This window comes from Onthophagus taurus, chromosome 10 (genome assembly GCF_036711975.1).
Source record: "Onthophagus taurus isolate NC chromosome 10, IU_Otau_3.0, whole genome shotgun sequence".
Taxonomy (NCBI): Eukaryota; Metazoa; Arthropoda; class Insecta; order Coleoptera; family Scarabaeidae; genus Onthophagus; species Onthophagus taurus.
Window position 1 is genome coordinate 5,386,220 of NC_091975.1, and position 18,547 is coordinate 5,404,766.

At 34.4% G+C, this 18,547-nt stretch overlaps 1 protein-coding gene across 5 annotated transcripts in view; it reads right to left on the reverse strand.

Annotated features, from left to right (window-relative positions):
• LOC111413691 (unc-13) overlaps nt 1-18,547 on the reverse strand; it is a 68,629-nt gene that overhangs the window by 27,179 nt on the left and 22,903 nt on the right. For 3 of the 5 annotated variants that reach the window (XM_023044742.2, XM_071199306.1, XM_023044738.2), the window contains exons 1-5: nt 7,963-16,556; nt 7,346-7,389; nt 4,876-4,966; nt 3,834-3,908; nt 3,080-3,299 (exon numbers count right to left, since the gene is read on the reverse strand). In XM_023044742.2, coding sequence (XP_022900510.2) covers nt 3,080-3,299; nt 3,834-3,908; nt 4,876-4,966; nt 7,346-7,389; nt 7,963-12,717 — 5,185 coding nt within the window. In that variant the 5' untranslated portion in view covers nt 12,718-16,556. Of the gene's footprint in view, nt 1-3,079; nt 3,300-3,833; nt 3,909-4,875; nt 4,967-7,345; nt 7,390-7,962; nt 16,557-18,547 lie in introns of those variants that run through there. The other 2 variants (XM_071199305.1, XM_023044740.2) reach the window with 2 other exon arrangements.

Here is an 18,547-nt window from a genome sequence, read left to right on the forward strand (position 1 = left end):
GTATTTGTAATACTTGTAGATTAACTCTGATTAATTGGAACGATATGAAAAAGGAAGTTGTCATTACACCAACCATGTGGTATGAGCCTATCACAATGAAGACTGTTACTTCTGTGCCTGTGATATAACAGGTTATAATAGAAAAAATAAAGGAAACATATTATATTCTAACGTACAAAGCGTAACACCAACCAAGAAAGGAAAAATAGCGAGATTAGACAAAGTACCACCTAATAAAAATGAATGTCGTTTGGAAGAAATGAGTTCTGTTGAACGTGAAAAGGACAGTGATTATGAGGATTCTGTTAGTGCCAAAGACCCTAAACTTTTTGATCAAAATTTATTAGATGATCTTATTCGCGATCTTAGTCTTTCTAAAGATTCAGCTGAAATATTGGCTTCCAGACTTGAAGAGAGGAACATGTTGTTACCCGGAACAAAAATTACAGCGTACAGAAAAAGAGATGAGGAATTTCTGAAATATTTTTCTAGTGAAAATTCCTTAGTTTATTGTAATGATATAGAAGGACTTATCAATACATATCAAGTAGGTGTGTATAATTATAGATTCCTCTAAAGAAAGCCTTAAAGCAGTGTTGCTCCATAACGGCAATAAATACGCAGCAATCCCTATTGGTCATTCCACCAGGCGAAAGGAATCATACGAAGACCTTCAATTTGTACTCGAAAAAATCAACTACAACATCCATAACTAGTTTATATGTGGTGACTTTAAAATGATCAATATTTTGGTTGGTTTACAATCAGGAAATACAAAAAATCCTTGCTTTCTCTGCATTTGGGACAGTCGCGCCCGAGAACAACATTGGATTCAAAAAAAATTGGCCTGAAAGATTTGATTGGAAAGTTGGTTCCAACAATGTTGTTTACAAGAGTCTTGTTGACACAAAGCGTATTTTGTTACCTCCACTCCACATCAAATTAGGCTTGATGAAACAATTCGTAAAAGCCTTAAATACTGATGGAAACTATTTTAAATATCTTAAGTCTGCATTTCCAAATTTAAGTCATGCTAAAGTTAAGGTATCTTCGTGGGGCCTGATATAAGAAATTTAATGAAAGATGACGATTTTATAAGAACAATGACAGATAACGAAAAAAATGCTTGGTTAAGTTACAAAGAAGTTGTACAAAATTTCTTGGGCAACCATCGGGATCAACAATGACTGTTTAATGAGTTTGAAGCTACATTTCCTATTTTCCCATTTGGATTACTTTCCGGAAAATGGAGGAGCCTTCAGCGAAGAGATGGGTGAACGATTCCATCAGAATTTCAAAGAAAAAGAGCGACACTATCAAGGTAGATGGGATGAAAGAATGATGGCTGGCTACTGCTGGTCTTTGAAAAGAAACGATAACGCTGATCAATATAAGCGTAAGAGTGTTAAACGATCGTTTGAATTGATGCGCGTTCGTTATCATAAGAAACTAAAAGAACATCTCAATTGCTATAAATAGGAAAGAAGTTTTAAAAATACAAAATTAAATACAATAAAAAACAAATTAATTTAAAAATATTTGAGAATAAGTGAAAGTTATGAAGTTTTATTGTTATAAAGTATGTCAAACAAAAATATTGTAAATTAATTCTTACTTTCTCGCACTATATACGAAATATGTATAGGTATATATGAGACAAAGTATTGAAATTCGACCTCTACATTTTGATGGATATACACGTTTTGAGGTCACCTGAGTCCATATTGACTATTTCCAGAAAATGTCTGCGTATTTATGTACGTACGTATGTATGTATGTGTGTAAACACGATAACTTAAAAACGCAATCAGTTATCGTAATGACATTTGGTATATAGCTATTAAACCAAAATCGAAAGCTCGTAAACACCTTTTAGACCAAATCCACCAACTGGAAATGGCACTTTACCTGAAGACATTTTCAAACGTTTCATATAAACCTACATTTTTGATATGTATAGCCTAACATATACTTTCGTATACATCTAATAAATGACAAAAAATTACGATATATTGAATTTCAGCGAAATCGCTTGACCGGAAGTGTCACTTTACCTGAACACATACACTTTTGTATACATCTGTAAAATGAGAAAAAAATACCATATATGGAATGTTATCGAAATCGTATGATCGGATCAGTCATTTGTACTTTTTTGTATGTAAGTATTTACAATGTTTTGAATTCACTGCGTTTTAATGCGTTTTTCCAACTACATTAAGAAACCTTTTTTTAACAATCTCTGTAAACGACATTGATAGGGTAAGGGCAGGCCACTTCAGGTTCTTTATCATTAATTTCGTTTTAGACCATACGTTTGTTGTTATTTGTTATTTATTAATATTTTGTATTGCTTTGAAGTGTTAATAAAACATTTTAAAACTTGTAAATAAAACTGGAAAATAAACAGATGTTATTTTAAATATGATGAATTTCTTAGTTTTAGGAGACAATTTCTCAGAGATCAAGAAAAATATTTAAATGAATAACATAAGATTTTAAGGGGGCAGAGAAATAGTTTTAAATGGCATAATGACTTCTGTGGAGAAAAATTATCTTTTGATGTAAATTCAGCCTTGAATGTGCTGAAAAATCGTGTTTTTCGCATATTTTAGGTAAGATATCTTGAAAATCTTAGGTGATGAAGCAATTCTGACGTCAGATTCGGATTCAGGGTATCGAAAATTATTTGGAAGGTATAGTCTGGTCTCTGGTTTAAAAATTTGTCGACCTGTATTATTAAACCCTTAACTATTTAATTGATTGTCTAAAGCACTCAATTAAACGATATTCTCGCTCGTTCCAATCGTTCCTTTACGCATTTCTCTTTCAAAATCCTCATTATTCGTGATTAATGGGGCCCTAAACGAGGGTTAATTAATGTTGGCCTCGGAAACACGCTCACTTTTACTTAAATATCCTTTCTAACTATTTCACTGTCAAAACACATCGTTTTGCAAATTAAAAAATTTAATTAATTAAAGAAATTAAGATTAAAGTGTCTAAATTAATTTGGATTTATGAAAATTATTGAAAAATGGAAAAGAAATTGGAAGAAAAAGAAGGATTCAGTACTTACGTTGGAGGCAATCCGCGTTAAGAAGGTCTTTGCACTTCTCGTGACACTTGACTCCGCATTCGGTGCATCTCACCCCTTGCCTTGCAATGCCCCATAATAGGCCTTCGCACTCGTAACAATAAGTAGGTGATGTGGCCGACCATAAAACGAAGTTGTGCGGCGTTGTGCTGCTTATCGGATAGATCAAAGCTTGGAGGGTCTTCTTATATACATGCATTTTCTACGTAAGACAAAAATTTAGAAAAAAATATGTGAAATGAGACCAAACTCGATATACATCATTATTTTTATAAAATCAAGTTGGCGGAAAACAAAACACTAATTAGGAATGTCATTTATGCTTTTAAAAATGAATTTTTTTATTAATATAGGATATGATACGTCAAATTTGATTAGAATTTTCTGATCTTTACGAAACTCTTATTATTTAAGACGTTTTTGATAAAATTTATTTTAATTAAATTTCCGTTCACAAAACCCATATCATTTCAAGTTATTAATCTTAGTGAACAGAGGGTGACGTTTATTGATAATTCATTACTCATGATACCCGACAATTTATTATCCACCAATAATTGCATCATAATCGTGTTATTCATCAATCGCTCAAAATTGAATTATTACACTTCAGCTAATCTACTTAATTTTCACTACTTAGTTAATAAAGCTGAAATTACTGCACGATTTGTTCTTGGAAACTTTGTATTACCTTATATTGAACAATAACCCAAACATTTCTAATCTACATACGTACCAATTCCTCATCATTCAATGTCGCTCTTGGAACAGCCGACGTCAATCCGGCGTTTCTCTTCGTCGCAGCCATCGTCTATATTCCGGAAGAGAGACAACAAGACAAAAGGTTCAATCAATAAATTTGTTCGCATTGTTCGGCGAAGTTATCGCAAAATTGCAGACAAATTCAAATTTCAAATTGGTAAGCAAATTTAATGTTAAAATCTAATAAACTATACATATTTTTTAATGAATTACGAGAAATAAATAATAAAATACAAAGTTAATCGTTACAAAATGGTAAAAATAGCGTGGTTATTTATTAGAAGCTTATATAAAATCTAGAAAAAATCAGTAGAATCTAAAAAAAAACCTACCTAAATGTTCAATACTTAAACTTACCTGTAATTTTTTAATATTACCATGCTACAATTTTTTAATCATGCAATTATTAAGATGATTATCCAAAGAGAAGAAGAAAGAAACAAAAAGAGAAGAGAAATTAATATAATATGAGCAAATGTGCAAAAAAGCGTATTTATAAGTCTTTTAATTTAGTAATCATTTAATTCAAAATCAAAAGTAAGATATGTATCAAAAAAAAATTTAAAAAGAGATATGGAAGAAGAAAAAAAGAAATGTTTCGTTTTCAAAAGAGACCAATACCTTGAGCACCTGGAGTTTTTATGAAGCGACGAAGGGGTAACCATCAAATAGAACAAACAACACAGACACGTTAGTTTCGGTAACAAAGAGACATTTAACATTTAAAAAGAAGGGTTTTAAACGATTCTTTTTAATAAACAGAGAGGATAAATTTTCATTTAAAGGTCAAGTACATATAATCTTTATAAAACACTTATACAAAAAAAAATAAACAGATACAAAGAGGGGCTTGACACAAAAAAAAAAACGTTCATATACACCACTAAAAAGGGGATGAAAACACACTAAATGGTTTGAGGGGGGTTAAGGAAAGAAATGGATTTAATGAAAAAAGCTTGTTGTTCTTTTTATAGAATGATTTTGATTTTTTTAGAATCCAAAAAAAAGTTACTCACCAAATCGGAAACCAAAGGAATCGATTTTCTTCTCGGTCGAATATCCGGCATGCTGTCGATGTTGCTATAGAAGGGATTATCTCCTGGATGCCTAAGAAATATAACACAATACAAATTAGGATATAAATCAATTATATTAAAAATAAACAAGTCTAAATACAATTAAGCCAATTTTAAGTTAAAGAGCTCTAAAAAAATATTTTTATAGCCACCTGGAAAATACTTTCAAATATTAGCCTAAAAGGTTATAGATTATTTTGAAATCACCGTATCAAAGCTTCGAGTAATACAAAATGCCACAAATTCAACCTGAAAAGAAAACGTATCTAATTTATTTTTAAATCATTAATGTATTAATTTGAATTAATAAGTGTTTTTTAAAAATTTTAAATAATAACAGCATTTTAAATCACCAAGACATTTTAAGACGATAAATCAGAGATCAAGTTTAGAGGTTAAGGAAGGAAACTTAATAATCATAATTTTTATTGAGACAATTGCTGAAGTACTGCCTGTTACGTTGAGCAACCTCGTTAAAGATTTCCAATGAGCCTGAAAAAATTACTACCGATTATAGGGTTATGCAAGAAAGACTGGTTGATTCTGTTTATCTTGATAAAATTTGGATTTTTGGATCGACGAAAAAGTTGGACAAAAAAATCTGTTTGTAATTTTTCTTCCTTTTCTTCTTTCTCTTGTCCCTATTTATACCTTACGGTGTTGGATTTTCGGACCTATCTTTTATACATCTTCCTATTTCCTTTTTTCAACAATCTTATCAATCTCTCCCTTCTACTGGATTCATTTTGAACATTTTGTTAGGTATTCTATTTTCTTTCATTCGAACCAGATGACCATACCAACTTAGTTGTTTTTCCTCTATTTCCTTTACCAGGAAATATATATCCATACCCTATCTCTTCTGGTTTTCCTCAATACCTTGCGTAGGTTCTTCATATTTGCTGCTGTTATTTTCGATTTGTGCTTGTCTAACATCGTCCAAGTTTTTAATCCATAATTAAGTGTGGGTATATAGATGGTTTTATATAATTGTATTTTTGGTCTAGTGTTCAGTTCCTTCTTGCTAGAATGTATTTGCTTCTGCTGTTCTGTTGCGTATTTCCTAATCTATCTTTCCATCCTTACTTATTACGGTTCCAAGATATTCGTACTTTTCTACCACTTCCACTCGTTGCTCCTCCATTCTTACGTCAATATCTCCCGTTTCTTCTTCTTTTGTTAATTCTGAACTCTTCTGACGTCTTTCCATTCCGTCTAACCCTTCCCATTACGTTATGGTATACGCTTTTGATTGCTCTTTTTAATTTTGGACTTGTCTCCAGTTCGCTCAAACCTTGCCATATATACAGTCTCGCCTCATCTCATCCCACCAACACATCTTTAATACGATCTTAAAGATTTATTCGAATTTCTAATCTTTTAACATTCTACATTTTTAACGTCGCCATTTGTATTTTCAACTTCATCTTCATTTTGTTTATCCATCAGATAGCAAAATGCTTTACTTCCTCCTGATTTCCAGTCTGCACCTTTTATAGCTTCATTGACTTTGTCGCTGATGATGGGGTAACCCGAAACTAGTACGACTTTATATAAATAAACGCAAGTTAGAAGTTTTTATATGGTTTTTACTTGCCATATATGTTTATAAAGAGCGAAATTCTGTTAAAATTTTTGTTACAATCCCTACCAAAAATTTTTTATTGATTTTTTTTTATCTAAAGCTAATTAATCGATTTCCTTTTCCGCGTAATTTCCTTAATCTTAAATGGGACAAGACTCTTCCCGTATAACACAACATAGAAAACCGTGGACCATGTAAGCAGATTTAGAGTTGAGATATAATTCAAACTTCTCCAAGCGACCCAACCCCGTTCAACTACCACCACTACACACTACAAAGGGGAAATCCATCTCTCACGACTACCAAAGGGGAAGAAATTTTTAAATTTAATAAAGCGGACTCGTCCCAGACATTCCCCGACCCAACTTTAATGAGATTACCGCCAGCAACAACTTTAGTTAGCTACTATCTCTCTCCATCCCTCGACGACTTACTCAGTTTCTCTCTTCATCGGCAGTTTTGCGAAATTTAGCTAAATTTATTGAGGGACACATTCTAATTCCAAATTGAGTAAATTATTCCAACAAAAAAAATTATTCAACTTTAACATGTTTCCGTGTTCGGCGATTTCATGTGGCACGTTACACGAGATAAAATTGCTCGCTCACTCGTTCGTTCGTTGGGTTGGTGCAACGTTTTCAAAATCGATTTTCCGTCGCACAGTCTCGGTTTTAAAATGTTAGCTTTTAAATTACACCCTTCTCGTAATTAGGGTAAATTTTTGCTTTTTATCCGAGGCAGATGAACGATGGTGGATGAGAAATCGCAGGGTTAGAAAGGGGATGGTTTCAAAGGAGGTTGGGGTAAAAAATTCATTTAACTCACCCGTTAGCTCTGCCGCTGGCATCTCCACCAACTCCAGTTCCATTCTAAAAAAGAAAACAAAAAAAAAATAAATTAGTTTAACATAAAATAAAAATTTTAAAATAAAATATTTATTTTTAAATACATTGAAAATAAATTAAGTTTTACAATAACAGACATCTGGGTAAGGATATTTTTATAATATGTATACAATTTTTTTTTGTTTTAAAAAGCGCTAGAAATAAGCTTTATCCATTACATATACCTCTAAAAACATTGACTTCATTATTATTATTTTCATTTTAGTGCAAATTTTTTCTATTGACTATAATAGTTTTTTTCTTTGATAAAGCGAAACATCGATTATCAACGTGATGATCATTTTTTTTTTGTTTTTATGGACAAATTGTGTTAATATGTGCATGATATTTTTTTTAATTTTTAATGGATGATATGACTTCTTTTCAGTTTCACAAATATTGCTCTCTAAGTTTCATTCTTTTAATTTTTTTTAAGCGTTAATTGATTTTTACTGAAGAAGCTGTGAGTTGTGAATTGATCTAAAAGCGTTTTTTTTAGTTAACTTAAGTTTTTACGTGAATCTCGTAGAAATTCTTCACCATACCCAACATACTCACTTTATCTTTATCAACAGTTGCGGTGTTCTCTGCAATTTTTTCTTGGTTACTTTTCTCCTCCGCTTTTCTTTCTTTCAAAGCTTTTAATAATTTCCATTTACTTCCCATTGGGCCTGAATCTTTTTGCTCGTCTTTTGCTGAATCGATTTTAATTTTAGGGACGGTTGTTCCAGTTTCTTCTTTAATTTTAAGAACTTCCTCCGGTATTATCGGCTCTTCATCTCCTTTACTTAACCGTTGACACTTCGCGAATTCTTCAGCTAATTCACCTTCTTCGTATTCGCTCAAACTATGGCGAGGTGAATCCGGCCCGGATGTATCACCGGATGTATTCGATTTTCGATCTAAATCTTGTAATTCATCGTCGTATTCTTCTTCTACTTCTTTTATTGGTTCTTCGTATAAAAATTCCTCAAATTTATTAAAATTTATTTTTAATTCTTCTTCTTCTTGTCTGTGTTTAGCCGAAGATATCACATGTCGATTATTGTCTTTTTCGTCCAAAATTCCTTCGACAACTTTAGCTTTCATCCTCAATTCGCGCAAAACAAACGACATTTTCTCTTTAACTTCTTCGTCGGGTTCTAAGGCTTCCTCCATTTCAGCTGCTTCTTTAGGTGGCTCACCTAGTTCAGCTTCGAGTTGTGATTGTCGTTCCAATTCTTCCAATTTTTTTAATTCGTAGCAATACCATTCGTCTTCACTATCTATGCTATCTTCAGTACTTTGTCTTCTCGAGGAAACTCTTGAGCCGCTTCTCCAAGAATGAGTACTTCTATTGTCGTCGTCTGGGTAACAAGGGATTTCTAAACTTTGTTGATGACGTTGAAGAATTCGGAGTTGACGCATATTTAATGGACTTCCTTCGGAAATTGATTCGGTATGGTTTAAAGAATCAAAACTGTTTTGGCTCTCATTTGATTTTTGTTCTTTTATGGGTTTATGATTACTTGGGGAGTGTTGGGATTGAAGATTATTTGGGGAGTGATGGGATTGAAGATTATTTGGAGATTGTTGGGATTGAAGAGTATTCGGAGATTGTTGAGATTGAAGATTACTTGGAGATTGCTGAGTTTGAAAATTATTTGAGGAATTATTTACGGAATAATTATTTGGAATTTGAATTGTTTGGAAAGATTGATGATTGTTTGTTTGTGGTTTATCAATTTCGGATTTATTTTCGTCAAATTTTCCATTAAAATCATCCGGTTGGTCTTCGGACACCGTTGTTTGTCTTTGTCTGTACTTTCCTAAAGCTCTAGAAACAGCAAATTCCATTGAAGCACCGCCTAAGGTAACTGGAGGAAATTTTCCATCGCTACTTATTGAATCCTCGCTTTTTTCTGATTTATCAGAAGATTTTTTTACATCACCAATAGTTGGAAAAATACTACTAGATCCGCTACCCGTACTTTTACCAGAAATTTCTTCTTCATTCTGATTTTGATCAGAAAATTCATTTTCTTCTTTGGGAGGTTGAAGAGTATAATTTATAAAATTCTCGTCATCTTTAAAAAGTTCCTCTTCATCTTCTTGTTCATCTTCAATATATTCTTTTTGATCAAATTCTTTTTGCCCCAATTCTTTTTGAACAAATTCTTTCTGACAAAATTCTATCTGCCCAAATTCTTTTTGCGCAAATTCTTTCTGATTAAATTCTTTGTGCCCAAATTCTTTTTGCCCAAATTCTTTCTGATTAAATTCTTTTTGCCCAAACTCTTTTTGTCCAAAATCTTTTTGAACCAAACTTTTCGGTTTACTCGATATTACCTTTTCAAATAAATTCTCCCTCTCATATTGTATTTCAGAAAAAACACTACAACTATCTTCACTGCGATCATCCTCAGAAACAACCGATCTTTCCGATTTAACCCACTCATTTTCTGATTGTTCTGGGTCCGATAATGATTGATGGTTACTTTGGGATTTTCGTTTTGCTTTGTGTAGAATACCCGACATCGTAGACATAAGATTTTTTTTCTTTTTCCTTATACCAGGTGGTTTTGCTTTAGATTGGTCATTCAAATCATTTCCAGGCAAAGAATAAGATCGATTTCTTTTGGTGAGGTGTAAATCGGGAAACCAATGAGTAACGGAATTCATTGCCGATTTTAAAGTGTTTCCACGTTTGATTTTGCGCTTTTGTTGTTGTGAGTCATTCATATCGGAAGATATTGAGATGTATCCAGATTGGGATACAATAACTCCGGTTGTTTCATATACTTCACCAACTTGGTGTTGTTGAATGTAATCGGGAATGTTTCTATTTCTCAAATCTAATTCGAGATGGGGGATATCTTGTCTTGTGTATCTTGAGTAATTAAGTTCTTGTTGTGGAGGTCTTTGGTTTCTTCTATCTACGTAGGGGCTTGAATAACAACTTTCTGTCTCCATAGATCTTAATGAACTTGATGTGCTCGTGTTGTCTAAAGGATATTGTCCTTCTGATAACCAAGTTGGATCGACGTAATCATGTGGGAGATTATACGTAGATTCGTATCGGGTTGATGTTGGATAATAAGAAAGAGCATCTGTTATATTACCCGTTGGAAACATCGTGCGTTGCATGGCAGCTTTATAACCTTCATGGTTAGCTATGCCATCCGAACTTGTCGAATACGACCGATTCAATTTCTTGGTGGTTTGGGGTTCCGCACTTTGCATCGTTGTACTGTAAGTGTGCTGCGAGTGTCTCCTTATTTGAGCATTGAGTTCGTTGTTCTCGTAGGGTTCGATCAAATCTGGGTATCTCGCTTGGTTTAAGTAATCAGTATTGCTGGTATACACTGAAGTATAAGATTCTTGTTTATTACTCCCAGCAACTGAATAAATAGCCGGTTGATCGCGATACATTGATTGTTGGGATTTTGATTTTTTCCTCGGACTAATGTTAATATCAGAAGCTGGTGCTGGAGCCGGAACGAAAGTACCATACCCGTCTGGGTTATCAAAACCAGAAGGTGATTTGACAGTTGTGAATGCGGAAAGATGATGACCACCCGGTAAGATTATACTAGATTGCGTCGATGCGCAAATAGGATGTTGCTCGGTTTCAAGAAACGTAGCGGGTTGATGTCTGGTATAATTAGAATCAGTGTAATAAGTAACAGCTTTTCCATTCTTTGGGGAACCTGGTGATTTTTCTAAGCTTGACCATCCACTCATTGAAGATAACCCCGAATCGGATTTTGCGGTTACAATCGTAGTTGAGGAGTGAGCTTTATTCTTCTTCGGCGATTTCGGGGAATGCGATTCATGGCTCGTAATTGACATCGGCGGCGCGGAATCCGCACCGAGGAAGACTGCACCCTTTTGGGTATTGTTCAAAGACATCAAGAATGTCGACGACGAGTCGGTTGTATTGTCGTTTGGGGCTGGAGGTGGAGGACTTTCTGCTCTCGTTCTAATGCTATTACTACACATCGACAACGTGGGAGATTGAGGCTTTTCGGTTACGTTAACATTGAACAATGAAGGAGAAGCACAAGTAGAAGAAGTAGGATCGTACGTTTTTGTTAAAAAATTATCCAAATCCCCATAATCCCCCATCCCAGCAAATGGATTAAACGGATTCTTGAAGGGATTCTTATTAACAGCTGAATCAACATGCTGAACAGCGGCGCTGTAAGCTAAACGGCCCGTTACTGTTGTAAAAGGGGCGCTGCAAGTTGAGATATCCAACGGGCGTCTCCTCGGGGATGTTGGGGTTCTTGAAGCCCCAGCTAACGTTTCTGCCACTTCATTATCAGTTCCTACAACACTATCAGTCACTGATAATCGCGAACTAGGTCTGTTCGTAAACGAATTAGATAAAGAAGTAGGAATTTCACTTTTACTAAGCAAGAGTAATTCTTCTTGATCCCTCAAACCGGAACAGAAGCTCCAATTCTCATCGTTTAATACTTGCCTAAGTTTTTCATCGATAATGTTTGATTTATCAGACAAATTATCTTCAATACCCCCACTCGAATGCGGTGATTCCAACAATTTCCTCTGCAACTGCTTAATATTGATCGAATCTTGTTGGAGTTTCGTGCTTAACCTATCTAATTCGTTTAATTTGTCGATCGTCACTTGATCTATGGAACTTATCCGCGATAATTGTGCTAAATCTTGATCGTTAATGCAAGGCGTATTCCCTCTGTAATCTTTATAATCCATCGCGCTGTACACCTCTTGATTTTCATCCTTTTTCTCCTCCACATCAGCCTCTTCTCGTTCTTCCCAAATCATACCTAATTGAGGACGAGTCGATTCGTTGCTCAAGTCTTCTCTATATGCCTGATTTAAACTCCTATAAAACGCTTCATCGGGTCTCATCTCATCCATATCAATCTCCTTAATAACAGCCTGTTGCGATCGAGATACATCAACCCCTTCTTCTAACCCATCTTCAACAGTTCCATTTCCTAAGATTTCCCTGATAACTTCTAATTCACCTAATCGTCCATCTAAAATGGACATTTGTGCTCCACCGGACATATCACATCTCGCACCACCCGTTGTATAAAAATCCAATAATTGTGAAATAACACTTTGTTGTTCATATAAAAGATCCTCAAGCTTCTCCAATCGTTCCCACATCTTAATATATTCCTGCGACAATAAATCCAAAGCTCTCCAGGCATACTTTAACTCAGTTTCGAGGATATTCAATCTCGTTCCTAAACGCTCCATGTAATCACTAATAACATAATCAACGTTCGAATCATAACTTTGTGTCATAGCTGGAGCTATACTGTTGGAATCTTCCATTGCAAAAACTCAAAAATTACGCAATTGGAGATAATGAAGATGTGGAAACACTCAACACTTTAACAATGAATTTAACGGATTGTTAAACATTTGAAATCGATTAAAACATTTAAAAATCGATAATTAAACATTTCAAATCGATAACATTGAATATAGAATATTTGTTTTTTTTTGTAACTGATATGAAGTGAATGCGAAAAAGGTAAAAAGCGATATGTTAGCTTGATTTTTGTTCGTTGATGGAAACCCTTCTCTTCTCGAAGCTTTTTCTTTTTTGTGTTTTTTTAGGTGGCCGATTTGTGCTGATGACTCGTTGGAAAAATACCTCTCTCACGACCGTCACTAACTTTAGTCACTTTGGCGCGCATATTAATTCTATTTTCTTTTTTTTTACAAGACTCTTCTTCAAAATCTGGAATAGAAAAAGAAAAACTTTCCCTTAGACATTAAAAATAGAAACAAAATTTTTGTTATAACCGAGTATCCACCTCTAAAAAAAATTATAATGCTTTTTGCGATCTTTTTAATACAACCCCGGTATGGGTGAATAATAAATAAGGTCATGGTGGGGGTTGGTAACCTGGCGTTAGCTTAAATAGAAACAGGACATGAATGTGAAATTAGAACGGAAATGGCGCACAATGATTTGTCGCGATGTTTTCATTCAGATATCTGCTTATTCTGGAAAAACAAATTTATCTACCTCTAACCCAATTTGCTTCTAGTTACCACGACGTGCTTACTCAAGTTTATAAACCTATCGAATATACAACAATATTTGCTTACGTAATGATAAGTAAACACACGTGTGCAAATTAATACATCTTCAGTTCAAAAATTTAATAATTATAGACATATGGGAGAATGTCTATAATTATTAGAAATCTTATTACTAATTTGCTTTAAAATGGTATTTACTATATTTTGATAGCTCAAATATAGGGTGGTCAATATAGTGGTCTTTTTAAAAGTTAAGAAAATGATGTTTATTCGAAAGAGCAAACATTCCCATGATTTATGGAACACAATTCTATTCATGTGGTTGCCTGGATGACAAAAATCGATTGTGGCATGGGCTGTGTGAAATCTGCTCAAACCAAAGATCGTCCAAGGCCATGTCTTCAATTTTCGGCAACAAAAAATCGTGTGCCTTCAATTGCTGAGTCAATTATGTTTGTGCAAAATTCTCAGGCTGGTGCGTGAAATGTTCGCACACTCTCGGCTACGACAGCTACATTCTCCATCATACTAGTCCACCATGCCAGTCTCACAAACTTGCGTACAGCAAGTGTGATGGGTGCATCATTTCGGCCAAAATTTCTTTTCAATAAACGCACTGTTTGGACTACACAACATTGACTTTGGAAATAAGTTTGTAATATTTTTCAACGCTGTCAAAATAACATAATCAAAAGAAAACATTACATGGACCACCTTTAAGTTTTGAGATATGATTATTCTTTGATATATTTTTGGTAATAATATATTTTCTTATGACACTGATATATGTCATTGGTTAAAATTTATTAGCGTTGGGAGTTAAGTGAGAGAGACGCAGTGAATGCATAGATAAGGGTAAATTGCGGAACGGACGGTAGCAGTACTAATACCGTTGCCGAGGGTTCTAATCAACTTAACCCCCGCAACGGGGGACTCATAACGAACCTTAACTCCGAATTTAAACCGGCCAAACACGATTCGACGTCGCGGCCGTTAATTTACCTAATCTATGGATAAATTTGATATCCTGATCTCGGCGTTGACTACTAATTAACCACAACATATAACACACACTTAATGAGAAAAAATATTGATGTAATAAGTATCCAAAAGTTGAAAAAATTGAGAGCTTTAACAATTTCGTACTTGTGTTTTTCAAATCCTTTAATATTACGACCTCCCAGTAGAAATTCCGCGTACATTTAATCTTTTTCCCAACCCATCAAAATTCCCTGGGGTACTGAAACGCAGGAAAAGAAGGATCGCAACTTAACACGACGTCGTCGTCGGCTGCGTCTTCTGCGACGAGACGAAAATCGATCCAGGCCGTTTGTTATTCAAATATTCTCGGGAAAAGTCGACGACGAAAATGCGGTGGTGATGCACATGAAGGGTGGAAAAGTGCCGGTTGGTGGCTGGTGGAAAAGACGATGGAATAAAAGCGCGAGACGCCTGGGGCCATATCCTTGGAAAATACGATGGATTCGAGTAGAAAATTTTCTAAAGGATACCTTATTGGCACTACACCTATAGTATCGAAGAGCTACATCAATTTTTTTGGATCATCTTTATAATATAATTCAGTATAAATTGAAGCAACAAAAGAAATTAGTTCGTAGTAAGTATTCGATGAAAACATTTTAAAAATCTCGATTTAACTTTAAATTATTGGGGTTTAAACTTGCCCAACAAAACTTACCCCCCCAGTTCTTAATAAATGAAAAAGTTCACGTAACTTGGAAGATTATTGATCGTAAGGTTTTATTATTTCTTTATACCTTGCATGTGGATTGATGTGGATTAAAGTAAATTACCCTTTTAAGAACAATAAAAAAGAAATAAATTGAAACGTTTACAACTTGAAATTTAATTAATAGTTTCCACGTTTTAACCGATTTTGAATGTTCTTCGAATCATAGTAAAAACGACGCGTTTAAGGATCGATTAAGAAACCGAGCAATTAGCACGACAGGAAGTCGCCCCCGTTATCTAAGCATGCAATCTAAACCGGAATCCGGGCGATGTTACACGAAGATACACAACCTGTTGGGGTAATCGACTAATTAACCTTTTGATTTCAATCCGAACCGTCATCGCAATTTTATCGTACAATTTTATATCTGTAAATTGATTCAACCCCATCATAAAGCTTTGTGATCATACACAAATTTAACCTTTAATTTAATGTGATGAGTTGATAGAAAATTCGTATGCATACCAAGAAAATCAAAAACGTGAAATGGAAGTCATAGAATTTCCGTTCAACGCGACGTCGGAGAAATCTAGACAAATGGGAAAACATCAGAATCAGCGCGAGACAATTTTATTCTGGGACAGAATGGTGAGTGTCAGAGACATTTATTACCACCATATAAACCAGCTACTTCCAGTCACATTTTTCACTTTTTATACAACAAACGATATATTAAAAGGATACGAAAAAAATGTATATTTACTTTCAAATTTAACGATCAATTAAGCTTCGGTGATTGGAGTCGTTTCGAAAATAAATTCAAGGTTCAATATACATGCAAATGCGCTACCGCGCTTTTCAAATAGAACGAGTGCAGTGCGTGTGCAGGTCACCGCAAACGCATTTAGTACAAGTGCAGGAGTTCCAGTTTACTCCCCTCATACGAGGGTAAAGCAAACGAATGGAATTCTACATTATTAAAAGTTTTTGGTCGATACGAAAGCAACTGAATCCCAATCACTGTGTAAACACACTTTTTTAAATTGTTTCGTACAGATTTGCTTTGATTGACAAAGTTTGATCGCAACGTAAGTTGTACGTAATTAAAGCTTTCGTCTAATTATGTTAATTTAAAAGGTGTTATTGCTCTTTGTAGACATCCAATTATACATTTTTAGTTATTTGCATTTATGCTCCATTCTGCAGCAATAGTTTTTAAGTCTTTCATTCATGAAAAAATCAATTCGAACTAAATCATGCTGCATCACTACATTCAGCTATAGCGAAATGTATATAGGGTGTCCCGTTAAGCGTACGGAGCGGCTGTATCTCAACAACGGTAAGGCCTAGAGGTTTGGGAAAAAAATCCTTATAAGCAAAGTGGGCAAGAGAAATAGCTGGAAATTAGTTTGAAGCCATTGAGAAACATAAAATTTCTGCTATCTCAGAAAGTTAGACGATGAGTTATAACGTTGACAACATCATTTAGTAGCTTGGATAATACTGCATCGCTTTTGTTTTGCGATATTTCTCATATCTGTCATAATAAGGGAGGGGAGGCCAATGCGTTTTCAAATGTTTACATTTTAATATCTCCTGAACCATTCAACCGATTTGAATATTTTTGGTCTTGTTTGAAAGACCATTTCATGCTCTTTTAAAAGATATTTTCAGTAAGATCGCTTGGTTTAAAACAAATCAGCTACAGGGCGTTATCTGCAGCGGTTACATATTTTAGTGATTTTTGAAAAAAAGTTAAATGGAACGGTACTATTTACTTCACAGACCGTTAATCACCATAAAATTTGCTAAATATTAGTGAAAACCGCATCTCGATATCTCCATCCATTCTCGAATTATAAAAGAAAATGTTAAAAATTCGTGTATCTTAATCGGATCAAGTTACCTTAGGAAACAAATAAGAGAGAACAAAAATTTTATTATCTAGAACCTTTCTTCACACTTTATCCAAGCTTAGAACTGCTTCAAAACTACTTTTGAGGCGTGTTGAAAAGCCAACGGATCAATGAAACATCAACAATGATAATAAAACAAAATAAACCAAAACACTTAGAATAACTTAAATTTTTGGCAAAAATAACTCACTAATGAGCGAAATGCCTTCCATAAACCTCGATGCATTTATTTAATCTAGTTTCGACGAAAAAAAAGCGCTGCTTAAGTCTCGGCCCTGGACACGTTTTTACTAGTATTTAGTGTTTTGTCATATTTTCCCTGGTTATTGGTTTTTCTTGAAAAATCAGGTCGTTTAGTCTACCCAATAGATAAAGGGGTGAAAGCAATGTTGGTTTTGCTCGAACCAAGAATGCATATTATGCAAGTTTACATCAGCTTGTGGACAGATGCTTCATGCATCCATAGCATTTGTGATAAAAGGTTTGGATTTGCCCAAATCATATTTAAAAGTCAATGGTAATAGTTCAGTCTATTATCATAATCGGTATCTGTTAAGGCATGATGTAAAACAACGTGGTGGAGATATTATTCTCTTGAGAACTCTTGTGGACAATTGTTTTCGGAGTTCCCAGATTATGTGGGATCACATTGCGCACCAATGTGATTTACGAATTCATAGACATGTCTGAATGGGCTACACGTTGCCAGTTTTCCGTAATCGCTAAGTCAATTTTAAAAACACGTCTAGAGAAAAATGTCTTTCTTTGTCGTAATTGCATTGCACATTTTTGCCATGCAGAAACATTGAAAATAAATCATCATACGCTCTATCATACGCTGCTGCGTTAGTAAATGACATGTTTACAGTTACCATGGTTATGTGATTTGTTTTTCTCGATGAGGTAACTGGATCCGATTGATGGCACTCGAGTTTTTAACATTTTCTTCTATAACTCGAGAACGGGTGGCGATATCGAGATGCGGTTTTCACTAAAATTTTGCAAATTTTAAGGTGACTAAGGGTCTGTGAAGTAAATAGTATCGTTCCATTTAACTTTTCTTCAAAAATCACAAAAATATGTAATCGCTGCAGATAACGTCCTCTAGCTCATTTGTTTTAAAGCAGACGGCCTTACTGAAAATATCTTTAAAAAGAGCATAAAATGCTCTTTCAAACAACACCGAAAACATTCAAATCGGTTGAATGGTCTAGGAGATATTAAAATGTAAACATATGAAAACGCATTGGCCTCCCCCTCCCTTATTATGACAGATATGAGAAATATCGCAAAACAAAAGTGATGCGGTATTATCCAAGCTATTAAATGATGTTGTCAAAGTTATAGCTCATCGTCTAAGTTTCTGAGATAACGGGAACTTTATGTTTCTCAATGGCAGTTACGCCCCTAGCGGTCGAATTACGAACTTTAAAATAATTTCCAGCTATTTCTCTTGGTCACTTTGCTTATAAGGATTTTTTTCCCAAACCTCTAGGCCTTA